The sequence below is a fragment of the Telmatherina bonti genome (assembly GCF_933228915.1).
Source record: "Telmatherina bonti genome assembly, chromosome: 8".
Classification (NCBI taxonomy): domain Eukaryota; kingdom Metazoa; phylum Chordata; class Actinopteri; order Atheriniformes; family Telmatherinidae; genus Telmatherina; species Telmatherina bonti.
The window spans coordinates 13,154,184-13,181,748 of NC_136626.1; the positions used below are offsets into that span (position 1 = coordinate 13,154,184).

At 38.8% G+C, this 27,565-nt stretch overlaps 2 protein-coding genes across 2 annotated transcripts; one reads left to right on the top strand and one right to left on the bottom strand.

Moving 5' to 3' along the window:
• The first annotated feature begins 124 nt into the window (after positions 1-124).
• On the top strand, positions 125-15,028 carry gtpbp3 (GTP binding protein 3, mitochondrial). The gene is made up of 11 exons (XM_079244458.1): positions 125-395; positions 764-1,035; positions 1,339-1,425; positions 2,124-2,206; positions 2,885-3,004; positions 6,798-6,870; positions 7,723-7,866; positions 10,312-10,477; positions 12,766-12,896; positions 13,228-13,402; positions 13,665-15,028. The coding sequence occupies exons 1-11, from the start codon at positions 331-333 to the stop codon at positions 13,894-13,896; spliced, it is 1,548 nt and encodes a 515-aa protein (XP_079100584.1). The 5' UTR covers positions 125-330; the 3' UTR covers positions 13,897-15,028.
• A 5,703-nt stretch (positions 15,029-20,731) lies between these two features.
• plvapb (plasmalemma vesicle associated protein b) lies at positions 20,732-25,692 on the bottom strand. The gene is made up of 9 exons (XM_079244889.1): positions 25,339-25,692; positions 24,808-24,984; positions 24,481-24,577; positions 23,910-24,111; positions 23,583-23,802; positions 22,120-22,269; positions 21,898-21,981; positions 21,409-21,516; positions 20,732-20,854 (listed from the first exon to the last, which is right to left on the bottom strand). The coding sequence occupies exons 1-8, from the start codon at positions 25,540-25,542 to the stop codon at positions 21,463-21,465; spliced, it is 1,188 nt and encodes a 395-aa protein (XP_079101015.1). The 5' UTR covers positions 25,543-25,692; the 3' UTR covers positions 20,732-20,854; positions 21,409-21,462.
• Between the last annotated feature and the right edge of the window lie 1,873 nt (positions 25,693-27,565).

The following is a 27,565-nucleotide window of genomic DNA, read 5'->3' on the forward strand; positions in this document are numbered from 1 at the left end:
ACTTATCTTTGATTAGCAGGTCCTGAACAAATGAAACTTCAGAAATTTCTTGCTTTGTGCCCATGATAACCAATCCAACACAGCGAAGGCGTGGCAACAACATACAGCTACAAGCGGCGTGAGTTTGTGAATGAAGGTCCAACTGAATATGTTTATAGTTTTAAACAACCGAAGACTAAAAATCCCGTCAAGATTACTCTCGGCTATCGAGGGAGTAGGTCTGAAGGGAAATAGTACCAAAATAACCCAGTTGGAAACAGGTGAAACGTAACATCAGTCTGAACGACAGGCAGCCAATGAATATTTAGCTTTAGTTTAGTTTTTGTAATTATGCTCCCACGTCCATCTGTTTATCGTGGGATATGGAGAGCTACTGTCCAGACACTTCGGACAAGGTTCGTCCTGACATTTTATATTCACGTCCTTTTTATTCTTCTTCTGAAATAAATAGAAACATAAAGCTAGTTCACTAAACATTTAATGTAGTTGTTGTTTTTCTCCATTATTTATCCAGATGATTTCGTATATTGCTGTATAGCTGGACTGTTTAATCATTTTATGGCAGTTCATTTGTCTTTAATACTACTAGTTTCTGTTTTATTTTAGCCTCCACAGTTAGAAATTCATATAGTACATTGTAAAATCCAGATACATCAAAGAAAGACCACACCAAAAGTATTGATATGTAAATATGATCATTACTAGTAAGTCTAGTAAGTCTAATCAGTAATCTGAGGTTGGGATTCTTTTTTTTCATCTCCAGGGACACAACCTCCCATCCTCGACTCTTGTCCACCTGTGATGGAGTCCCAACTGGACTTGCAGATGCTGACACCATCTTTGCATTATCATCAGGTCATGGCAGATGCGGTGTGGCTGTGGTACGTGTCAGCGGCTCCAGTTCATCTACAGTCCTGAGGCGAATGACCGGCCTCATGCACCACCTGCCTCCTCCGCGAACAGCCCTGTTGCGCAGCATCACAGACCCGTGTTCCAAAGAGGTTTTAGACCGTGGACTTGTCCTGTGGTTTCCAGGTAGACTACCCTGGAACACGATTAGAATAACATTTTGTGCAGATTTATATTATTGTCAAAATAGTAGAGATAGAATCCTGATGAAGAGAATATTTGTGAAATTTCCCTTTCTTTTAACATTTTTATGTGCTTTAAGGAAGGTGTAGGTTAAACATTACCTACCTGTCTGCCGCGTGCTTGTACTTAGATTAGATTTGGTGCATTTGATTTTAGCCATAAGTGTTGCTTCGAGGGAAATATTCAGCATATGCAACTGGTGAAGAATATCCTATCATATTGTTATTTTTGTCCCTTTGTTATCAGCTCCTCATAGTTTTACAGGAGAAGACTGTGTGGAGTTACACATCCATGGTGGTCCTGCTGTCATTACTGCTGTCTTACAAGCTTTAGGTAACACACAGATATTGTTTTCCAACTTCATATAACGTGACAGAGCCAAAAATGTACACTGTCTTTGGCACATGTGTCTTTATAGCTTCAACTTTTCAAGCTGTAAACTCTATCCATTTAAGTCATGAGGTAGACCATCACACTGACTTTAAACAGAAAACTGAGACATGTATCTCTGTTTCTAAAATGCACAATAGCCCTTTAATAAGGAAACAGTTCCCCTTTTGATGTCCTAGAGGGCAGTGTTGCACAGCACATAGCAGAGCGCTTGCTACCAGTTAATGTACTGGATGATTTTATGTTTTTAAGAACAGGTAAATGTTCTGGCATCACATTAATTATGTTAACATCTTGAATAATTCTAATATCTTTAATCTAAACAGAAATAATTAAATCTTGGAAACACGATAAGCAGCCACTGGGAATTTATATTTATTGTTAGCACACGACCCCCATTTCCCAAATGAGTTTATGCTCACCATTGTGTCCTAACGAGATTTGATAAATGGTTGAGAAAACAATTCATGTGTTACTCTCTATGACCTGCAGCTGAGCCTGCATTTATTTGTGGGGAACCATATGCAGCATACTGATCCGGTGTTTGATCCCTGACTGTTTGTGTGTAGGTGTTGAGCGCATGATCCATGCACAAGTTTGGCCATTTTTTCGTGTTTTTTGTTTGCATGCATGTTTTGCAGGAAGCGTGCCTGGCATGAGGCCTGCCGAAGCTGGAGAGTTCACGCGGAGGGCTTTTCATGCAGGGAAGCTGGGTTTAACTGAGGCAAGTCCAAAGGAGCATGTGTCGTGACCTGCTCAGAATAAGAACAGTCTATAAGCGAATGTGGAATAAACGGGGTCAAAGCAGATCAGGATTTTCAGATGTGGGAAATATAAACAGTGAAAATTTGCCCTTTGACATATCTTGCCCTGTGGCAATTAAATGATTGGATTGTCAAAGATTCATGCATAAATGTAACTACCAATTCTCTGGAGATGAGGGTTTTTTTTTTATCTGCCTTGAATCATGCATTTATGAAGGTCTGAATGAAGTGTATAGAGAATATATAGTATTAATTTATGAATAGGCTTAAAAATGTGTCTGAAAATATTAAATATAATGCAGAGATGTTCCTTAAGTGAGCAAAAAAATTTTAACAAAGTAATCAATATAATTATGAGTACTATAAAATTTATTTTACATGCAGTTTATACAGCTTTGAGGCAGGAAAATACACCAGGTGAGGCTATTGAGACATCATCATATTTGTCCAAAGCATTAGGTCTTTAAAAACATAACCTTTTCTTTTAATAACAGATCCTGCATACTATAAAAGAAATTGATTTCTCAAATGCTCTTCCTGTGAATTAAAACATTATTCCAATAACTATGCAGCGTATTTAAATGCCAATAATAAAAAATGAAAGCACATGGCTTTGATATCCGTTGTACTTGTTTAAGGTGGAAGGACTTGGAGATCTGATCCATGCAGAAACAGAAGCCCAGCGGAGACAAGCTCTCAGACAGATGTCAGGCGAACTGGGACGTCTCTATCAAGACTGGAGCCACAAACTGAAACGGGTGGGTTTGCTGATAACACTGGCTTCTGTGGTGTAGACAGAAATTTTCATCCTGATGGTTGTATATATATTTTTTTTTTTGGAGATGCATTAAACCTATTTGTAGTTTAATGATGAAAGCTCTGTGTAAAAGCAGAGGGAGAACCATACATCTGCACTCCTTTTATTAAAATTTTACACCGTACGTATTGTGAAATTATGCCTACCTACCCTCCAGTTTTTAGATGAATTAGTCACCTGGATGTTATCCAAGTTAATAGACAATAAGAGCAACAGTCAAGAAGAGTTTACCGAATATAAACGGAAACAATCAGCAGTACAGAAAAATTTGAATTCTTTTATTTGGTCATCTTAAAATCAGGAATCACAAACAGAACAAAGCGAATGAAGAAAAGTAACAAAATTGAACCAACAGTTGTTTATGTTCAGGACATGGAAGCCTAAATAATTATAGAAGACCAAGTTTGTCTGGTCAGGACACAGGACAGATGAACCTGCAAGCAGAAATCTGCAAGGATGAACACATTGGACCTAAAATATGGTTTCTTTGCCAGGCTTTTCATTTGCAGAAACTCTCACAGGCATTATGCAAAACTGTTCACCCCCATCTGCTGTTGTTTATATTACCTACAAGTGGAAAGGAATAAAGAAGACCAAAGCTGATGAGAAAAAAAGGTTGCATTTGTTTACATTTTGTCTACATCACTGAGGTGTTAAATTGCCCCAAAAATTTGTCACACGATCCCAGAACAAATTCTGTTTTGAAGATTCATGTATGTGTGTGTGTGTAGGAAAATGCATAGGCATGGCATGCATCATTCATGCACATGGTCTATGGTCTTTGAGATACATAGATAAAGTAAATAACCATAAAAAATGAGAACCTAAGATATGCAGGCTTATTAAAGATATCAGGGGTAAAACTCATTAAAATAACTATTTAAGTGTGCATTACTATGTTATTACAGAAAAATGCATGTTATACTAAAATCAAATCAAATGAAAAGAGCGACATTATCAATTCTATATTGAAGGATGCAGCTAAATAGATTCAGTGTGAAACTTAATCACATTATGCCCTGCAGCCCTTCATGGGAGGAGTCCTCCTGACACCTGCACAAAAGGACAATATTTAAGGTTATTGCAGTGGACAGGAAGATCTTTTGCACCTGTCCTTGTTGCTGCTGAGCTGAAGAAGCCTCTAAAAGAAAACACTTCATTGTTTGATCTTTATGTTGCATAGAACATTCATAATCCTCATTATGTCAAATGAAAAGTCTCCGTTGTTTTGTGTAACTGTGAGCTGGAAAGCAGAAAGAAGCTGTGCTGTCCTGCACTTTTCCCTGAAGAGACTTTGGAAAGAACCTGTTTGTACTGAGCTACAGGTCAGACCTCAGCAGTTTCGCTCCCACACAATGCAGTTGTTCCTTTTTGGTATCTCTGCAGCTGCTTTGAAAGTAATTGGAGACTTCCTGTTTTCCTGTTGCTGTCGTACGTGTAGCACGTGTATTTCTATTCACCACTCCATTCATCCATCTATCCATTGTCTATACTAATTCAAATCCAACCCCAGCTGCTGTTAGAAGAGAAGCTGGTTCTAGTCTAATACAGACACTACACTACAGCGCTTAGTCCAGTTTAGGGTTGCAGGGCCTGCAGCCCTGGACAAGTTGGCAGTCCATCGCAGCGCTGACACACTTGCATTCACTCCTATGAAGAATTTAGAGTGGCCAGTTATCCCAACATGCACGTGTTTGTACGGTGAGAGGAAGCTTCAGAGAGAACCAAACTCCAAACAGAAAGGCCACTGTTCAAACCCCTCCAGCTGCAGGTAGAACCAGCAACCTTCTTGCTCAGAGGCTGTGGCGCTAACCACCACATCACCGTGCAGCCCTGCACAGAGGGACAACCGCTCACATTTAAAAAACTCACTTCAGTACTGAGGATCAAAATGCAAATTTGTGCATGCATATTACTGCCACCACTAACTGTTGTTTAAATATGTAAATATATGTATTACTGCAGATATCTCCATGCATATTTATAATGCTTGATTTTAAGCGAATAGGAACATTTTGCTTTATTTTGTAACACATGAATACTGTTGGATGGAATCATTTTTATTACATTGTCACTGTTAAACTTTAACTTAAAGGGCTTAAGAGTTCAGGTCACAAAACACGACAATTAAATGAAATTCTTTTCTGTGCCGGTATCAGCAGTGAGTCGCTGCCGTTTTGTGGAGCTGATTATTTCCTGGAGAGAGTTTTTGATTGGGAATCAAAACAGATGTCTTGTCTGTAGTTAAGTTCTTCACGTCCACCTTCACTCAGACCCGTGGCTTTATATCCCCATTTCTTATCATCTGGCTCCATTTAGGTTGTTTTTGGATGGATACAAAATAAATGTATGAGCTTTACTTCCAGTTTAATTGTTTTTCTTATCGCTCATCTGCGTCCTGCAGACTGTGGATGTAGCTGGTCAGTGTTCAGGTTGTTTTTAAGGGAAAGAAAAATAAGGAAGTCCTAACGGTAATTGCAGCTTTAATAATTGACTGCCAGTAGATCCCTCTATGGTGGCCACATGTACTCCAAAAACCTCCACAGAAAGTTAAAGAGCGGAATGATTGATTTACCAAGGTTGAGAGATGTATGTTCATCATTAAAGCCCTCTGTCTGCATGTTTTAGGATTTTCTGCACACATGTTGCTGCTGTGTGTTTTGTGGTCTCGTATTTGTATTATTTATCCTCATATATTTTGAGTTTCTCTTAATTTTCTCACAGCTCGCTCACCGACCACAGGTGAACTCAATGACATCTAACTATTTTGGCATTAAACACAGAAGCCGGTCCAAGAGCTCTTCCTTGAGAAACATTATTAAGCTGTTTGCAAGCAGCTTCCTAGAAGCAACGCAGATTATTTTAAACGCAGATTTCTGAGAACGTCAGCTAATCAGAAGTATGTAATCTGTACGGTGCCGGGGGTCAAATGTCCACGTGACACCCAAACAATGCTGCGTTTTAACCGCTGGCTTCCCACATTTGTGAATGTTGCAAAGTATGGGGGTCCAATGCTTCCTGTTTTTCTGCAGCTATACTACTATTGTGTTTATATTCTGCAGAGTTCGTCAAGATACTGATCAGTGTTGTGGTGGAAATATTTCAGCATTTCTTCCGCTGTAGTCTAGATTAGGATAAATTGCAAGACGTGACATTTATGTAATTATAAAAAAGATGTTTTACCGTTTATTTTTGTGTTTTTTTTATTTGTTCTAAGCATGGATAACTTTACAGTGTTGACTTCAGCAGTGCAGAATCACCATTTGTATTGTTAATTAACATTTTCCTCATTAGTTGCATAAAATAATTATGATTCATTATGTAATCAACTTAAAAGATGAAGAAGTTGTCAATGCAACTGTATTAAAACATCTCATGTGTTAGTGAGAAAAACATTTTCATCATTTTTTTAAATAAAATTCGAGAAGCAGCTGTTTTCAGTGATTTTTAGCAATGTATTGATGATTTTTCTCTTTTAAGCTACAGTAAAACCTTATTACTTCCATGATGATGTGTGTGCACTGAGCAGTTTATGCTGAGCAGCCATCCTGCTACATCCGGGTTTTATTTATGTGTTGTTGCTTCATAACACACCAACACAGAAATAAACATCACAGTATCAGTTAAAAAAATATAGATCTCAGTTACAGAGACTGGCATCTAAACCAGGTCATTTATGTGTATAAAGTCGACTTTATGCTCAGCCAATTCTCCCTTCTGTGTTTGTGTCTCAGTGTCTGGCTCATGTGGAGGCTTTCATTGACTTCAGCGAGGATGAGCTCATCGAGGATGGAGTCTTAGACCAAGGTGTGTATGCACTCTGACATCTGTGCTGAACAACAACAGGCCAGTCATCCCTCGGGCTTTACAGGGAGGTGAGGGGTCTACAGGCTTCGTTTCTCTCCAAGGGGAGAGGAGTATGGCTACTTTTCCTGTTTGGATCATCAACCGGCCAACTGGCCGCTTTGCTGCACTTCAGGGAGAAACTATAGACATGAAACTGCTCTGAAAACTATTTCCTGAGGAAGTGCGGGGAGAATGCCAGAGGGACAGTATTCATATAGGCTTCAAAGACAACCTGTGCTAGAACAGTGCTGTCAGAAGCACCATACTGGCCCACCATGTGCAGGTTTCCCATCCTTGCCCAAAGTGTGTGTCTGTGCCTGAGTATGCGAGGGATTTTCCCCCTCGAGCCTGTCGCCCGCTGTCTGGCACTGTGAGAGCTCTTCAGAAGGGTGAAGCATTGTGAAGTTTCAACACAATAAAGGCTGAGAAAGGATTGTTTGTTTTGGTGGCACAGAATGTTGGCTCGTACCTCAGAGCAGCAAGTAATAATATACTTGTTTCCGAAATTAGCAAAACTGGCGTAAACATTGTCGTTTCCACCTGCAGACACACAGCTATTTATATCATGTCTTCTTGGTTCTTGCAACAGGATTAAATTGCACATTCTCTATTTCTAAGAATTAACGAAGAATTTCCCTGCAGAAAAATTTCTACGAGGCATTAAATGCTTTGTAGTCACATGCAGAAGCAAAGAAGGTTTCACTACAAGACAAACAACGCTATGAAATCATATCATATCCCGTTTCCTCCAATGCCCCCCCCCCCCCCCCCCCCCCCCCCCCCCTCCTCCCCCCTCTCTTTCTATTTCAATAGTGGACAGTTCAGTGTGTGCTCTGCAAACACAGATTAAGCTTCACTTAAAGGATAAGAGAAGAGGTGAGCGGCTTCGCAGTGGAGTCCAGGTGGTCATCGCAGGAGCCACAAATGCAGGGAAAAGTAGCCTCCTCAACAAACTCTGTAAGGGCCACAGAAAGCAGCACTAATAAAATCACACACATGCACACACCACCATCAAGTGCAAACTTTGGGAAAAAGGTTTCTTTTTTCACATCACATAATATAATAATAATATTATATATATATATATATATATATATATATATATATATATATATATTACAGTTTTTCATTTGTTTTATTTCTTGCAGTTTTGGGTCATATATGGTGGTTTTCTCGCATTTGAGCTCTCTGTCAGCAAATCTGGATTTTTTTATTGACATATCCTGAATATTTTGAGAATATGATAATTAATGCTTGAATAATTATTCACTTTTGTCTTCAAATAAAACATAACAGTTTAACAAGTAGAAATGCAACACAGGACTTTGTTGAAAGTCATTTAACATTCATTTGTTTTGATTAATCTGTCAAGTATTCGGGATGTGCTTTGCTCCATGACAACGCTTGCTGCACTGACTATAATTCATGGCCAGTTAATCCATCTATATTTTGGTGGATCTCATCACAATATCTTGCGCGTCAGTTGGAATTTGGTTAGTTTTAGTTGTAGCTTGATGCGTTGTAATCGACTACTTGCTTTACTACAAGTGAACTTTGTCCTGTGATGTCGTAGCTGCTGCTCTGATCTTTACATTTTTGCATCTGCTATGTGTTTTCTGTCATGGGACTACAGATGGAAATGAGCATTTTGCTGAATCCCATATTTATACAGCAAATTTAGCCTGCTTATCAATAACTGACTAAAGCTAAAGCTATTTTTTCATTATTCCTGGGCTCCAAATGACTGTATAGCCATGATGTGCAAAAAAAAAATCTCCAATTGAGAATAAAGAATTAAATCTTTTATGAGAAAATATGTTGATAAATTGAAGTAAATGCACAAAATTTATTACAGATATTCTGTAATGTTTAGCATTTTACTTTTAGACCTCCACTAATGCAAGTTTAACATGTGTATTATACACAAGTGGTGTCAGTTTAACAAGACTTGTGCGATGTTGTAACATTGTGCTTGTTTAGGACATTGTTTCCTTGAGTAATTTAGAATCGGTTCATAGAAACTCTCCACACTCAAAGCTTGGCAGGGCTTCACCAGAACTTCCTATCAGAAGAACAAGCACATATTTCAGTTTTTTAATGGGATCCTGTTGTCCTGCAGCATTGGGAAAAAGGACACATTGTCTTTATAGATGTTATTTAATGTTCACAGAAGAATGTCATACTTTAAACAGAGCTGGTAAATTCCCACATAGGAGATTATCAGCACAAAATGACAGAATTTTACATTAAATAATACAATATGCATTTATATTTATCTAAAGAGCAAACATTTCTGAGTCACAACTTAAAGCATATTTATGTGTGTGTGTGTGTGTGTGTGTGTGTGTGTGTGTGTGTGTGTGTGTGTTTGACTCAGTTCAGTATTTTACTCATTTATTTACATTAAACTTTGCTGAAGGCTGCTTTCATAACCTGTTTGGACTCTCAGAGGATTAATTTTGATCCAGACAAACAGACAGGATCGAAACGTGCTTTAGACTGCATTCTGGATGGAGTTTCGGGCTGACAAAACGAAGTGGTTTCTGTTCAAATCAAAATGACTGTATATATGTTAAATATGAGTTAGAGAAATTTACAGTGTTTAGTTGGCAGGAAGAGGACAAACACAGATCTATGTCTGTCTACAAAACAAACTATGTCAAGTTTAGGAAGTCGTAGATCATGGAGGTAATAAAAAAAAATACCTTCATATAAGAAGAGAGGCTGCTTCACTCATCATCTAAGTCAGTGATGTCAAACTCCAGTCCTGGAGGGCTGGTATCCAACAGGTGTTTGTTGTTTCTCTCCACCAACACAGCAGATTCAAATCAAATGGATCCAGCAGCTTCTTGTCAAACTATTTATGAATTTCAGTCAGGTGTGTTGGAGCATGGAGACAAAAAACCTGCAGGATACCGGCCCTCTAGGACTGGAGTTTGACATCTGTGATTGAAGTGGTGCATGAAGCTAAACCTAACAGGATAAGAAAACTATAAAAAACTGAACTTTTTTATTTGAAACATACAAACCTGTGAAGGTGTTCTGTGGTATCAGGTTGCAAGATGTCCCCAGAAGATTTGTGAAGTCTGAAGTCTTGTAAGATGCAAGAAGTTCCTCCTAAAGATCCCACTAAAGCTCTAAAGCAACGTTAATCCAACTCTGTCCCCACAGTCCTGCAGGTTTTCAATGTTTGAGTCAGGTGTGTTGGAGCAGGAAAGCACTGAAAAACTGCAGCACTTCGCCTCTTGTTGGACAGAGTTGGATAAGTCCTGATCTACAGAGTTAGACAGAGATCAGGGACATTCTTTGTTTGTTTTATTGTTATTTTTATGTTTCTTTTTCAAAGTGTTTGGATTTAAAAGACCTCCATGGCGTTGATGCTTGAACTGTTTATACATTCAGGCCAGAGACCTGCAGCCATTGTGTCTCCCATTGCTGGGACCACCAGAGATGTAGTGGAGACAGCGCTGGACATTGGCGGCTTCCCCGTCGTCCTGAGTGACACAGCTGGCCTGAGAGACAGCCAAGACCTGGTGGAGCAAGAAGGAGTACGCCGGGCTCGGGAAAGGTAGCAGGAGGAAGAAACACAAGACTTTTCTTTTTAAAAAAAATGTTTAGTTTTCCAAATTTCATTTGATATTTCATATGATTTAAAAACACCAACATGCAGAAGGATTCAGGACTGGCTGTTTGACTTCAAAGCAGGGCAAGTTTATTAGTAATGCACATTTCAGCCACAAGACTATTAAAAGTACTTTCCAAAAAAAAACATTAAAAGCCTTACTGCTTTGTGCAGGAAGCATTAAAAACAAACTTAAATTAATTAAATAAAAAGGGAAAAATCTAAACTATGATTCTGTTCTGCAGTCATTTAGCAGACGCTTTTCTCCAAAGCAAAGCAGTGCGGGACAACGTAGATAAGTGCTGTTCAGACTGCTGCGAGTCCAGTTGGACGCTGGGGTTGCCATGTAGTGTGGTGTAGTCCCCCCCTGCTGCAGTCCCTTTGTTAAAATGACTGATCCCACTGTATCGTCTCGGGTGGAGTGAAATCTGCATAAGCTGCAATCTTTCAAACAGAAGAGTTCAGTAGTCTTGAGTTTAAAGCAGATTTGGATAAAATGCACAAAATTCAAGTTCCAGTTTGAGGAATTAACAATTGTTTAAAAACTTTGCTGCCTCAGCTGCTGTTCACACATGTGCAATTTACTAATTAGTCCGGGGACCAATAGAGCGATTTCTTGAAGACAAAGAGCGGAAGAAATAAGTCATTTCTGTGATGTCTAGGTAACTGGCGGAGTTTATATTATTACTGAGACAGTTATAAATACACGGGACAAACACACTCAGGAGGTTGCGCAATGAAGAATCACCTTTCCAGAGAGTTTTTACAATCAAGAGATTTTTCATGTGTGGTTGACAGACTGGACATGTATGGGATCGCTCGCCGAGTCCACTGTTTACGTCAGGGAGGAACAGCTGTACTTGCAGCATTCGTCATCGCTGCTTTGACAGGCAAATACAGAGGCAACAGCGTGGACGCTCTGGCTCGTGCACTCTATTGGAATAAACATTCCCATGTACCGGGATGTGTTTTATTACATAATGACTCTGGGGTTTCAGCAGAGGAAAGAAGTTATTTATTGATCCACAGATTTAAAAAAAAAAAAAAAATCAAGCTTTCTGCATTTTATTTTGTAATTATGGGATATAAAGACAAAAATGGCAAAACTTTATGCAAAAATGTACTTTTAACCATTAAGATCTCTTAATTTAAGCATAGCAGCCAACACTCAGATGAAAATATGACCATTTTATTGCCAAAACCATAAATGTCAAGTATTTCCCAAAGTACTTGTGCTCTTGGCAGGGACAGAAAATCAGCCACAACCGTTAAATGTTATATGACTAAAGAAGTGCTGACAGTGGAACTCAGAGGATTTATACAGATACAATCACTTATCTCTGTCTTACGTTTGCTAAAGACTTCATTCAGCTCTTTATCAAAAGATAAATACAAATCCAGGCTTGATTACACAAACACAGATTTTGGTGTAAATAATCTGACTCCTGTTTGTTTGAGTTATTTGGGTGACTTGGTGGCTCTATAGGAAGGGTGGGCACTTTGTGTTCTATAGGAACTTTGTGTGCAGGGAGCAGGGCAGAGGCTCTTGACCTGGGTCACTACAGGAAGGACGTGGTGAGTACAAGCATCCACTGCCTTCCTGCTGCTGCTCTACACTTGGATGGAGGCAAAACGGTAGTATTTCAAGTGAATTCCTGTAGAGTAATAGATTAAAGTTATCTCCAAGTAAATTCTTTAGTAATACTACATTGTTTCTGTTTGAAACAAATGAAGAGCCTCGTTGGCGCTCTGACTAATCTTACTGCTGTGAGTTGCATCTTTAATAAAACGGTTTTTCTCAGCTCTAACTGTGAAATAGGTTGTGGAGTAGAAAATTTAACCAAGATATTATTAAATTAAAATAGGATTATATGAAAATGTCAGCAGTTGTCTGTGGGTTAACCCATGAGAACCCAGCGTGACATGTATGATACTTAGAGTTTCTGAGACATTTTGCATCACTTTATAGTAAAAACTGCTCAAACACCTGTGGAACACGATCAGATTTTTGTCTTCTGCACCATTAATGGACATCAGAAAGAAGAAAGTTAAACAAAAAATTCCTACATATCACATGCTAATGAAAGGTGAATATCCTTTTGGTACTTTTTTATTTTGCATTTTCTTATATGGATAAATAAAGACCTCATATCCCAAAAAATTGGACTTATCTGATAATTTTTCATGGTTTGGACCTTTATGGTTTAAAGTTCAGTCTTCTCTCATTACTTCAGGATGCAGGAGGCGGATCTGACACTGGTGGTTGTGGATGCAGCTTATGTCCCCTCTGACGTACAGCAAGCGGCTGCTTTCCTTCAGGAACACCTGAGGAGTGTGCTTGCCTCCCAGGAGCAACCTGAGACAGGTATTATATCATGCTTCAGGAGGTTATACCTGTTGGCGGTCTCTCATTCTGCACTCTGGTAAAGGACCAGTAAACATTTCCCACACAGTTGCAACAAAAGATACTGAAACTTGTGATTTTACAGTTGTTTATGAATAAAGTCAGCTGTGTTTAATCATAATGCAAGACAACCCTGATGTAATAAACTAACAACACACACACAGTCGTGCTTTTCATATCTTTGTTGAAGATGTTAAATCATGACTTATGCAAATTTCTCAGAGACTGAAAGTTTCCGTGTCATCCAAATCATTTGTGCCTGAGTGCTTATTTATCACAGCTATTCTTGCAGACAGGTGCCTCCTCGTACTGAATAAGACTGATCTGCTGCCCGAGACTCAAAGACAGAAGCTGGACAGGGAGCTGAGACGGGTTTGTGTGCTTCCTCCCGTGTCTCTGATCTCTTGTCAGACTAATGAAGGATTGAAGGACTTCCTTACGGTGCTGCACAGTATCGTCAAAACTCTGTAAGTTATCATCAGTTGTGCCAAAAAGAAGACAGTCTTCTAAACAGAACAGGTTTTATGTCCAGACCAGGTTTAATGCGGACGGGGTTTTTACCTGTGCAGCTGTAAATTTTGGTAGAACTCTTATTCTGCCGATAGATTTATAAAATATTTTTCAGGCCAATGTTTGCTTTTCTTGGACTGGTTTTCATCTACAAAAGCACAAAATTTAATGAGTTTTCTGTTGCTCCGCTTCATTTAGTTCTCTGAACTTCCTCTCTAGGTGTGGCGATCCTCTTTCTGGCGCTCCCACCCTGACCCAGGCTCGCCACAGGGCCCATCTTCAGCAGTGTGTGGCGTCCCTGGCTCAGTATCAGCGATACCGTGACTCTGACCTCGCTCTGGCAGCCGAGGGTGTCCGATTGGCTCTCACCAGCCTGGGGAGGATCACCGGACGGGTCGGAGCAGAGGAGATCCTGGATATCATTTTCAGAGACTTCTGTATTGGAAAATAGAGGAATAAAAGTGATAATATGAGATAGAGGTTATCGTGTGCCACTCGGAGAGGAAGGCTGCGCTCTCACAGCCAAACAGTATCAGTTCAGAAAGTGGAACAAAAAGGTCAAAGCCTCGGCTCTGCGCCAGCTGAAGAGGAACCAACGCCGTACGAATGCTGCAACCCGTGTTAATGGCTGCAGAATACCTCCACTCCCAAGACGGACATGTTTGTTTTCTGTTGCTCCTTTTTAATAGGCTGAAATAGTTTTGATGGCCTCAGAGGCCCAGTATACTGAACAAGTGCTCGGCATGTGTTGAGATGTCACTGAAAATAGATTTCTAAAGCTTTTGATGTGTGAATATTGCCCTCTGGGGTCACAGCAACTTTTAAAATAAAACCAGCTGCGGACTTCCAAGGTCAAGGACTGAAAGTCTGGATGTAAACTGGTAGAAAAATATTTTTGTTTGTACGTCTGCTGGCAGGTGGTGGCAGAGTGAGCTGGGTATGTCCAGTATAACGTCACACACAATGTTTATGACTTACTGAAAGTGACTGAGAGGGACTCGCGTGATGGATATATGAACCAAGGCACATGCAGCATGGAATATGTGGAATTATTTACATTTCTGAAACAGATGCAAACGTTTCCTAAAAACCAAGGTTTTCTGAACATTTAAATTATACTGAAATGTGCTGGTTTCCAAAATAATTCTAATTAAAGATTAATATTTGTGTTTCCAAACATTTAAAGTGGAAAGGTTGTGAGAGCGTTTGGAGAAGGAAGAGTGCAGAATTTCATAACATGACAAGTCTCCTTCTGTTAAGAACCAGGATGCATGAGCTCTTGTTGCAGACAGTTTTACAAACAACACTGACATGGGATAAAAATTCATTTAATTATTATTGAATTAAGCATCCCACCATCTGTGAAATTGCTTAAGTTAAAAAAAAAAAAAGAAAAAAGACTCCACAGCAGGATCGTGATCCAAAACATGCCTCTAAATCCACAATGGATTTCCTCGGGAAGTGCAAGCTGAAAGGTTTTCCATGAGCCTCACAGTGTTTTCACTTGAATGGCATAAAAAAATGTGTCATTAGGTCTCGAATGATGGATGCTGAAAAAATACTGAAAAAAAAAACAGACGAAAAGCCTCTGACAGGAAGTGAGGGACATGCAAAGGAAAATGTTTGCAAGCAAACTTCTGATCATAAATTATGACCAATCTTTGAGATTATTTTCATTGTTATTATTATGAAAACTTCTGCACATTGTACGTGTATCTTTTTAAATGGGTCATTTTTAACTATGTGCCTTTTTGAGTGTTGGCTCCTCCTTAGGTTTTCCTGAAACATGTTTCAAACCGGTGCCTGAACCTCTTCATGCAAGTCATGCTGCTGCTATAGATGAGGTTATTGCATGTTTTTAATTAGAAAGAATTCTAAAAATGTTTTATTAAATGATGTAATAATAGGATTAAATAGGCAAAAGCTGGTTCCTGTAGTCACAGATTGGATCTTTAATGAGACCTCTGTAAGTGAATAGATGCACAGTAATTCTAACACATACTTTCTGCATTTTATGTCATTCTGATGTGAAATCCAACTTTTGTTCATTGCAGCATTAAGCGTGTATGTAAACGTGTCTTTTAGAGAATCCAGAGCACATGCAGGTATGTTTTTCTCCATTGTATCATTTCCAGTCCCAATCCTACTATAAAATAATATTCAGACAAGTATTGGTCGGTGACCCTGCTCCTATGTGTGGGAAAGGGACGTTGGGGGCGATGCTGTCCGTGCCCTTTGTTTGCTTGTCAATCTGGCCTTGATCAAATATTTATGTTTCCTTGTTGAACTCCTCACCCTTCTTCCCCAGTTCGTTTCTTTTCTCCCAGTCTCTGACGACATTTGCCTTGCTGCGGTCCAGCGTCACTGCTGTCATTGCTTCTGTATGACTCTCCTCTCTCAGGCTGGACTACGACTTTTCCTCTTTCCGCTTTGTTCTGTCAGCCCTCTCGTCCTCTTTGATGTTCTGCATGATTAACAACACCAGGGTGGAAGTTTAGGCTAACAGGACGACTTGCTGTCATGCAGATTTGTGGTGGTGAAATTTGGAGTTTTCTCTTTGAAGTAGCAAAACCAGTTACTGCAGCTGTGGAAATGAATCTGCTTTTACAGGACCCAGGTTTTGTATATTAGTGTCCAAATTAACCTTTTCTTTAAGAAATGTAAATGTTTTCATCCATGCTGAACTTCACTGAATGGCATGGTTTGTTACGAGCTGCTTATTCGTCATATACAGTATTTATGCACTTTTGGTTGCAGCCACATCTGAGGAATCGTGCAGATTTTTTAATCACAACATTTGATTTATTCCACCATTGGATATCTGATGGATTTGCTGTCTGTGATACATTCACTTTATTCCACCTTATACCCTCATACCATTGGGAACCACTACTAAACCCAAAACTGAATTGTTCCTGTTTATTACACAGTTTTTGTGCAAGCATCATTATTAGTTTAATTCCTGTTCTGCTGACTACTAAACGTAGCTGGTCGTTAAACTGAAATGGCTGCAGGATAAACCACTTTAGTGGTAAACAGCAAACTGTCAATGTGAGTACGTTTTGTCCACAAATTAATATTTAACACATTTGCAAAGTGTTTTTATTGGAACCACTAGCACTAGTGTAAACAAACCCATGTTCTGTTTCAAAACTGTAGAAATGGTGAAAATTGTTGGATAAACCTGGTGTGACTTGTTCATTTAATTGCTGCTGTGGCATTTACTCGGCTTTTTGCTCTTTTCGGGGCCAGAGAAGCTGGAATGACGAGTTATTTAGAAAGCAGAGTAGATAAATATGCTTTTGACTTTATTAACATTAAATTAAAAGGTTTTCCCTCTCGCTCTCCCTCCTGAAAGACTCCCACTGATTCAGTATTTTGTGAGAGAACTTTTAGAAAATGTTGAACCAGCTATGTTGTGGAGCGCTTTAAAACCATTTGCAATATCTCATCTTAAAATACTTTAATTACCTTCACATCTGATAGCTGCTGAGTCTGTTTCTTGTGTGTGGTCTGGAGGAAAGCAGTGGATTGTTTGACTTTCCAACATCACTGGCTGGACTAATGATTCAACTGATAGAACATTTCCATTTAATTATTTACAAATCACATTTATTTATCTATTTATTTATTTGTTTTTTTAAATTATTTTTTTATGTTTGGTAAATTGAACATGAATCATCTCAATCTCCCACAAAGCTTATCCTTCACTTCACTCTTTATGTAATTTAGACAAACGTTTAGATCACAGTTTAGCTTTACTCATGACTGAACTGGGATCTGTCATCTTCCAGTGGTTTTGATTAGTGGCTGTCCTGGGATATGTGATTTACATCGCTGCGTCCAAGCCGGTCCACCCTTTATTCATGTGACTTTGTGAGTGTGAGAGTGTCTGGGACTATACGTAGAATCGAAAACACTTCACATTAAACAAAGGATTTCCTGCTGACAGCGGACAGACAGACCCACCCGTCACACTCACATCAATCAGCATAATGAGCCGTGAGGTTATTCTTGGGTGCTTTATTATAAATGAAGGAAAAGACTTGGTCTCTCTCATGGCAAGAGGCATGATGTGTGTTGGGATCTCCACCAGTTCCACCAGTTCACATGAGCTCAGTGTTTTAGGAAGTCCTTTAAGGGGATTTGGTGAAAGGTATCATGCTGAATAAAAGGTAACTGACAGCTTTTTGCCCAAAAGTCAGGAATTCATCCTGTAATTATAAAACAAGAACCGATATCTAACCAAATTAAATAAAAAGGATGAATTTTTATATCTGCAAGGTCACATGTCAGCTTCAGGGTGACCTCAAGATGTTCAGAGGAACAGATTTAAGCTCTGATTCATTCATTCATTTAACCACACACAAAAAAGGGAGATTGTGGCCACATTGCACATTTGTTTAGATATAAATTGGAGTTTTTTTGCGGTAAGCATTAATAAGCATTAATAGTAAAAGTAAAGCATAGTAAAGCTGTTGACATGTTATCACTTCATGGTTATATTAACATTTCTTACATTGTCAACTTGCAGCAGGAAAGTTCTGGTTGGAACCTCAGCTGAGGCCTCCATGTGTCGAGTCTGCATGTTCTCCCTGTGTATGCATGGATTCTCTCTATGGGGTTAGAACCCTGCCATAATCTGAAACCAAAAGAAAAAGTCAGTGTTTGATAATTATAAACCTTAAAGGAAGCTTTGCATATCTGAAAATGACATATTGCGTATTGCATTCACTTGGAGAGAAAACAAAAAAAGCTCTGTTTTTCTGAATGAACGTAGACTATACATTTTGTATGCATCAATTTATATCCGTGGAGCAAAGTATTTAACTGATCTTGAAGAAATGTGGCCACGTCCAGAATATCAGATGCGGTTTTACGTCTGAACAATCGCAAAGTCCGAAGGTGTCTTTGTAAAATGACAAACGAGCAACGATATCATCAACGTAACTTAGACACTGAAGTGTTTCCCAATGTCGCAATCCCAAAGCAAAGTAAAAAGGGAATTAAACTAAACAAGAGACAAGTTAGACCTTCTTTGGATCAAGTCTGTTAATAATGCTGACGGACTTAAAAAATACAAATATGGAAAATACAATGGCGTTTATAATTTTTTAAATTATCTGTCATTATTTCAGAAAAACAGAGCTTTTTTTTTTTTTTTGTGAACGCAATACGCTTCCGTAGAAAATAAGTTTTGTCTGAATAAAAGTTTGAATCTCTGCAAGCATACTTTTGTTCTTGAATTTTTATTTTGTGCAACATGCATAGAGTTTCAGCCTCACATTTTCAGAGATTCACACCTCGTGTTGCACCCTTGCTGTTTCTGACATTTTCAGAGTTAGGGTAACGTTGTTGTCCCACCACATTAGTTTGCAAAAACCTTTTGAAACCTTTTAAAATGAGATCTGAGTAATATGAGATCTGAAAACTGCTGTGCATGTTTGCAAAATAGTTTTTAAACCTTGAATGATGAGTTTTAAAAAAAAAATTTTGTTGTTTTTGCAAAATGTCAAACTTCCCATTGACTACAAGTTGAGCTGTTTTCACCCTCATGTTTTCAGAGTTTTTAGTTTTTAAACTCTGACTTCCAAGTTTTCTAAACATTTTCTTTTGTTTTCACATGGCAGGATTCTAATCCCATATCTCTCCAGCTTCCTCCAACAGACCAAAAACATGCATGTTAGGTTGCCTGGTCTTTCCAAACTCTCCCTAGACATGAATGAGAGCACGAGGGATTGTTTATGTGGTGTCCTGTCCAGGCTCCAGACACTGGCTCCTGTTCTCCTGCAGTGGAATGAGCAGAAATGAAGAGTGAATAGATGGATCTGTCTTTCTTAAAGGTAGGGAAGGAAATCTTGGAAAGCAGTTTGAGCAAGCTGCACAGCTCGGTTAAAATGACTAGATGGTGCTTTTTTTCTCAGTCCTGTCCTTTCCACAGGTGAATAAATATGTTTATTTCTGTGTCAGAACATTTTATTAACTTGCTGCCTGCCTCTCGCCCAATAATTACTGGGATGGGCTCCAGTTTCCCACAACCCTAAAGTGGTCAAGAAAATGGATGTTTGGCTGCAGCCCTTCAGGGTGGGAAGGGGATTTTAAACAATATAGTAAAAAATACTTCTGGAAAACATCTCTTGCCCTTCCTTTAAAGAATCAAACTATCTTTTAGTTCAAAACAAACAGACAAACAAACAAAAAAAAGTCTAAAAATGTCCACAAAAAATGTAAAGATACAATTATATTTCCACTGCTCATGCCGTACTTATTTTCAGAAACCAAACAGAAAATTCTCTTTGTGCTGAAACTAGAAATGATAAATTGTGTGTACAGACAATTCATCTTCATAAAGAAAAAAGAAAGAAAAATGTTTTATTTAAAGAAGAAAAATTTCATAAGAATCCATATCACAGATAAATTCAGCAGTTAAAACTGTATAATATCAATATCTTACAACAATGTGGTATGTATGGATATTACATTCTCTTATTAAGTTTACATCATTTACACAAGCAGTAATAATGAGGAAATCTTTTGGTTAAAACCATTTCAGATGAAAGAAGCGACACATCTGGAACATGCTGCGTAACGTTTCCTCTCGTATATGAAGTGTTTTAACTCTTCTGTTTCTTCTGTACCAAACTGGGCCCATAATAACCATAAAAGAAGACAGCAGCTGTTTCCAGCTACATAACTATATGTGCTTTTTGCCTCTGCTTCTAAAAGGAAAAGGAAGTAGTAAAGCCTGAGAACACTTCATATAATAGCTAGTATAGTTGTAAAATATGCCATTAAAAAGGCAGTTAACAGTCCCACAGTAAAAGCTGCAGTTTTTAGTCTAAATCCTTTTTTCCTTCGTGTTTCTGACCTGACATTTCTAGACTCAGCCGATGACTGCAGATGTGTTTATGTGCATCCCGGATGTGTGTATTGTTGAACAGTCTGTATTAAAAATCCATGTGAATCACCAGGAAACTTACTAAGAGTAATTTATAGCGGACAAGTGAGCAGCTGCAGCCTGAATCCCTGTCTGAGTCTTTGTTCAGTTTTTACTGCCAGCAAGACAAAAGGGACTAAGGATGATATTTTTAGAAAGCGAATCCATTTTTAGTTTGTTCTATTATTTATTTTTTTTAAAAACACACAGTAAGTGATACAAGAGAGAAAATATTTACATCAGTGTCTCTTATATTTTTACAAATGCAACACAAATGAATTATTAGTAACAAGTTTAACAACAAGCAGCTCACATCAATAATGTGGCAGGAAAGTATGTACAGATCAGTGTGTCATATGATTATATACATGCTTGGGGGGGGGGGGAAAGGCTGTTCACATTGTTGCTGGTGCTGGTTCCCGTCCAGTTTGACACTTGCAGACATGTCGGTGGATGGTTCATTTTGACTCACCTGGAAGACAAAACATTAACTATTATTACATAACTGTTCTGCAAAAGTTACTGGAATGAATGCTTTGATAGTTTTGAGTTTATTACAGAAAAGACTGTTTGGTTTGTGCTATTTTTAGCGATGTAAGGAAGGAACAAAACCCACACCGCTTCAGGAATAAATATTTCTACAAGTGTTGGGTGATCTAATCGGTATTTGTTATGGAGAAACATTGTGCATGTATTCAGGTTTCCATCCAGATTTATTGTCTTAATGTTTGCACTAATCATAATCACAACGAAATTTAAAATTTGCTTTTCCAATCTGGACAAAACAGTTGAGATGAGCGACTCCAAAGCAGCGTCATCAGCATTTAGTAATAGTGACATTAGTCTTCATTCACCGTGCTCTGAGTCTCACAGGACCCCAAACACACACCTAAAGGACGGTGTAAGTGGACAGTGGACTGGCTAAATTTAGGTCTTGATCTGAACATTAAATACAAACTATAACCATGACAGTGGAAATGCTGATGATAAACAGTAGTCAGATGAGTTTGTGATGAGGTAGCTTACCGTTGAGGCCTTGCTGACTGCAGGTGTTTCACTGTTAGGCCAGTTAGCTGCAGTCTATCTGCCCTGCTGAGAAGCTGCCCGCTGGGTGCTGGTTTTAGAAGCATCAGCCTGCAAAACAAGCAAAATGACTTTACTCTCATCAGCCATTTACACTGGACTTTTTCTAACTGCGCATGGGTGCACGGGAACCTTCACTGTGGAGAGTGAAAAGTTGTTTTGTGAACTTATGACTCCCTGAAAATTATTTTCCTCTGTTATCTTGCTTTTCCATCCTTCCTGGGGCTGCAGCCCTCACTTTCCTGCCAAATCCACACACAGCTCCTGAACTACAGCACTACTGGGAAGATTCTGTTATTTGTTTTAGGGGGCGTTGCTAAATTGATTCCTCTCAATCACTCAACAATCTTCCCTAATCCTTGTGCACAGAGGTTAATAGCTGTTTTATAGATCTGTACAGAGTCTAGGAAAGTGTTTCTGAACTTGTTTTACCTCCTTCTCTCTCAGGGCAATTCTCTCCTCCAAGAGTCTCTTCTGCTCTCTCAGTCGGTTCTGCTCGATCAGCAAATTCTCCACCTGAAAAAAACGTACATTATTTTTAAAGCAAAACTATTCATAAAATATTTTCACAGCTTTGTACCTACACCCTGAGGACGACAGCTTGTTTCATAAACCTTCCTGCCACATGTATCCCTGCGCTGAAACATTGCCTACCTGGTCATCATGAGCCTTTTGCTTGAGCTGTAAGTCCTTGGCAGTCTTGGAGATCAGCTCTTTGTTATCATCTTTGCACTGCTGCAGATCGGTGGTCAAATGCCTGTTCAGCACCTCCAGCTGACTTGACAAGGCTTGAATCTCAGACACCTGGAAGATGGAAATTATTATTGTTTTCAGAAATGGTGAACATGATGCCATGACTTGTAATGACCTTGTAAAGTACATTTTTAGTTCTTTAAATATCATGGGCTTGATCACCTGCATCTCTCCCTCTCTCTAAAGAGAATAACATGAGTGTGCTACCAATCCCTATGGTATGGTCTACACTGGTTAATTTTAGGTTAGCTTCATAGCGGGGACTTGTGGCTTTATGTTATGCCATGTGATACCAGGCATCAGGTATCACTGGGATTATGTTTAAAAACCAACATCACTTTATTTTTCTGAAATGACCAAGTCTTAAAGTTTCATGGAAAACTAAAAGTGGACTCATAATCCACCTTCACTACTGGTCATGTAAACACGATGACACTATTTGAGTAATGTGTTGCAAAGCTCAGATTTTCTTATTTGTTGTGATAGAGGCTGTTTCCAGATACCGCACTGGTCAACAGTTTGCACACACCAACCCATTAAATCTGAGCCTTAATGAGAAAGAGTAAAACAGTTTGGTTGGACTGGAGGGAAAAACGTAACTCCATCCTGAATGTTCACGACTCAAACCGTCTGGTAGGTGAAGGACCAGTGGCTTCTGCTCCAATAAGACCAACTGTGCAGAGAAAGTCCAGCCATAAAAAAAATGATTGTTTTTGACCTCTTAGTGAGCTTTACTCCTGAATGAAATATTGTTTTTAAGAGCAAAATTAGGTACTTGCCGGGGACATTTGTCTTGCTGTTCTGCATTGTGCTGCTGTTTCAGCAAAGCCACACAAATCATGTCTGCTTTGACCCTCAGTTCGCCTCAAAGGGCATCTGTCTCTTTAGCTAGTTTTATCAGAAACGAGGTTGTGAGTAAACTTCCTCCCTGGAGAAACTGGCTTCCCATTGAGCTTGTTCTATGGAATATTCCAGTTCCTTCAAGCTAAATGTTACGGAGGATAGAAGGAGGGTTAACTCTGAACTGAAAAACCTCACAGAAACCATGATGGTTAATAAACAGACACATAAAGCTTCAACATTTTCCCTTTATGCTGATTTCTACTTCAACCATTCTGAAAACTGATTGATTTTAAGTTTTATTTCATTCTGACACAATGTGCCTTTTGGATAAAGATTGTAAATTTACAAAAACATGATAAAATGCTTCGTCAGTCAGAAGCATGCAAGTTTTTCCTGTGGCTACATTAAGGAGTAGTTTTGTTTTAGCTCTGGAGGATAAAAACCAGTATGCAACTTCGTTAAAGGTTTGTTGACTCCAGGAAGGAGATTTCATGTTGCTCTGACATGTTGCATGCACACACCTTCCCGCCCACGTTGTCCAGATACAGCTGGAACTTGTTCTCCACATCTCTGGACAGATTCGTGCAGCTGGTTCTTATCTTCTCCATTCGCTCCATCTGGCTGCCACAGGTAAGGTGGAAGGTCATCTGGTGGGGAAACAGGTTGTTGATCCGGTCCAGGAAATCCTTGGTCACCGTCTGGATCCCGTCCAAAGAATGTGCAAAGTCCTCTTTGCACTTCCTGGTTTGAAAATTTATTTTTTTTTAAGAAAACAAACCAAAAATTTTCAACACAGTTTTTTTTTTAAATATTCCGTAACAAACACACTTTGAAAATCAAGTCAGCACCTGGTGTAAGAGATAAGTTGCTCGTTCAAAAGGGTGTTATCTCTGCGCAGCTTAATGGCATCCCCAAGGTGTAGGTCTCGATCTTTGAGGGCGTTGTCTCTCTCCTGGCTCAGATACTGAACCATCTGACTGAAGTTTGAATTAATCAGCTCTAACAGCGCTTTCTGCTGAGAGTTGGCCAACTGCAGATTCTTTACTTCACCTGGACAATCCAAAAAGCCGCTCAGTGTCACAGAGAAACCAAAAGCAGCATTTCTACAATTAACTCCAGTAGCATTCTCTGCTAAATGCAACTTTCTTAAAGCAAGTTGTGTACTGGGCTACTCATTGTGATAGTTCCTGATTAATATGTCAGGTAATAATTTTATTACCAGACAAAGCACAAGATTTATTGGTCTTGAATAAAGCTAAAGCAGAACTAATTCTCTGTACTTGGGCCTCAAAGATTGCATGTTGTGACACAACATAATACATTTTTAAAACATACATCAGATATTGTCAAGGTTAAGAGTCTGGTGCAAACAATAGTTCAGTGATCAGCTCATCTGTGGCATGTGTCTGTAGTACTTACTGCTAGAAGTAAGTACAGGGGGGGGCTGAGCTGGAGGGGAGGTACGTCGTGCCATCATGCTCGCCGTTAGAGTAGCTTTTGTTTTTTCACAGATATCCTATAAATCACACACACACACAAACAAAACAAGTAATTTATGGATTTTTATCTTGTTGCCAATTTATTTAATAGAGAAACTAGAAAAATGCCCGTGGAATCAAATGCATGTCACTTCTCTGGAGTTTAAATATAGTTTTTCCACATCTTTGTTTTAGAATTACACTTTTTACCAATTCTAAAGCAAAAAGAGGCTTTTTTTTTTTTTCCTTACACATCATTAATACTCACAATTTTTTTCTTCAGGTCCTGTTCTGCGTTGCTGCTGTCGTTCTTGAGCTTTGCCATTTGTTTCTCTAGAGCTGCTTTCTCAGCTGTGCGAGCCGCCAGCTGAGCCCCCTGCTCGCTTTTCTCCTTCCTCAGCTTGATGTTGTTGTCACTCAGCCTGTTGAAGCCCACCTCCAGGTCCTTCAGAGCAACAATACAATAAAGCATCATCAGCATCACTGTGTGTCACACCTCTAAAATAAAGAGTTTTCATGATAACATGACAGTAACAAATAAAAGCTCTCCACATCAGTAAGTTTAAAAAAAAAAGTCTCAATTATAAAATATTGGCAGATAAAAAGATGAATGAGCTCCAGTTCTTCTTGAAAATATGTCCTGTTGAAAAAGGTGTTTTTAACGTACTTTTAATGGTCGTAGAAATCCATTTTTAAAGTAATGACACCTCCTCAGATCAGACATCTTTTAAAAAATCCATTCATGAGCTTCATTAATGTGTGACTAAATAAAAAGGCTCCTGAAGAAGCCATCACTTACCTTGACCCTCTTCTCCTCTGCAGACTTTTCTGGCTGTCCATAGATGAGGAAAAGAACCAGGCTGATAATGATGAGCGACTGGATGAGAGAAGAAAAGAAGAAGATGATCCTCATGTAGTACCCGCAGCTCTTTCCTTTGGGTTTATGCAGCGGCTCCCTTGCTTCCAGGCCGAACTTAGCCCGGGAGTAGCTGGAGCTGTACATTGCTGTTGGAGGCGAAATTGTTGCAGCTGGTTTCAGATCTTATCAGGAACAATTTGGCCACAAAACTGCTCAAGGACTCCACTTGGATATGATCTTCTCTGTGCAGGAGATGCTCTCCGGTGATGACAGCTGAGGTAAGACTGAAGATGCTGAAGTTCTAGTGAGATGTTTATTTCTTACTTTTTACGTCTCTGCACTGCTGTCAGGTTACAGAAATATTCAGGCAGAAATAGCACAAATATATCACGTAAACAACAACCCTAAGGTGTGTGAAGGGGTCTTGTTTATAAAGGCTGCTGTAGGCAGACTTCCAGTCCATCCTGGCCCTCCCCTCTCCTCCCCTCTCCTCCCCTCTCTTCTCTGACTGACCTCTGTCACAGCACAGCCTTTAACTGCACTTCTGCTCTCAAATCTTTAACATTTTGTACCAAAAAGAGAAGGTTGTTATATATATATACATATATATATATATATATATATATATATATATATATATATATATATATATATATATATATATATATATATATATATATATATATATATATATTTAGTATATTATGTATATTTAGTATATATGACTGCAGTTTTGTTGTATATGATGCATTAAGCTCTAACAGCTGTAGTGAGTAATGGTAACTTTTGATGAATCTTGAGCAGGGTGTCATTTTAAAATCCTTTCTCAGAATCAAAGCCAGGTGGTTGTCTACCGTAAAAGCAGCTGTTGGTCAGCAGGTCATGATGGAGAAAAACATTTTAATCCATCTGTGCTTTTATGTAACTTTGTCTTTAATAACGCAACATACTTCCTTTGATTATTGTAAATAAAACATTAACAGGAATAATTAAAACACAGTTTGTGGGTAAATGCATTTGGTGACTTTCCACTATGTGGATGAGCTACATTAAAGGTGGAGTATGTAAGAGTTTCAATATTTTCAAAATAAATTAACTAAAAAAATAACTGCAATCATAATTAGTTTTTCTTAAGCATGTAGATTCCAGTCTGTCCATATTTGATGTGTTATTAAATTACAAGTTTAATTAATGACAAAGACCCTTCTTAAATGTTTGCCTACCAGTAAAAAAAAAAAAAAAGTGCTTTTTGTCATTTGTCATTAATTAAAATTGTAATTTAATAACGCATCAAATATGAACAGACTGGAACCTACATGTTCAAAAAACTATCTAATTATGATTGTAGCTATTTTATTTGTTAATTTATTTTGAAAATATTGAAAATCTTACATACGCCACCTTTAAACAGGAAACATTAGCATCAGCACCATCTTTAAATATAGCAACTACATAATTCTTGGTGCCAATTCCCAGGTGGTGGATAAACAATGTTTAACACATTAAGGAGTAAAGCAAAAAATACCAAACCAAATACAGAAAAATTTCCAGCATATCCTGTTCTAAGCAAAGACGGAAAGGAGTCATGGCAGTGGAGGACAGAGAGAAGGAAAACAATAGGGACCTGTCATTCTTTAGGGATGAGGGAATAACAAATCCTCCCTGCAGTGCAGGAGCTCCAGGTCCCCCCCTCCACTGTTATCAACCCTGATGACGTACGGAATGGTTGGGTCTGCTGGGGAAGGGTGTGAAAGGGTAAAGGTCCACTGGGCCTGAGGTTTTCCTGCTCCCCATTGTCTCCCTGACAATCTGCCTTTATTGGAAAAGTACAAATTCATAAGGATGCATCAGAGTGGCAGAAATGAGGAGTCGGGACGGAGAAGTTAGATTCTGGACAAAAGCAGGAAACTAGACGACTGAAGACTGACACCTCTAACGATAAGCACCCAGACAGGAAGATATATCCTTATCACTCAAGTCATATCATGCAGTAGCTGGATAAGAAATGTCATTTACAATATTTAATGTGACAACTGCTTAATCATGTTTAACATGCCAGCAGACTGACAGGACAATTCAAGCAGAAAGTAGGTCATTTAACAGTTTAACTACATAAGTAAATAACTACTTCATATCAGAACTAAAGCTGATAAATTTGGTAAAATCT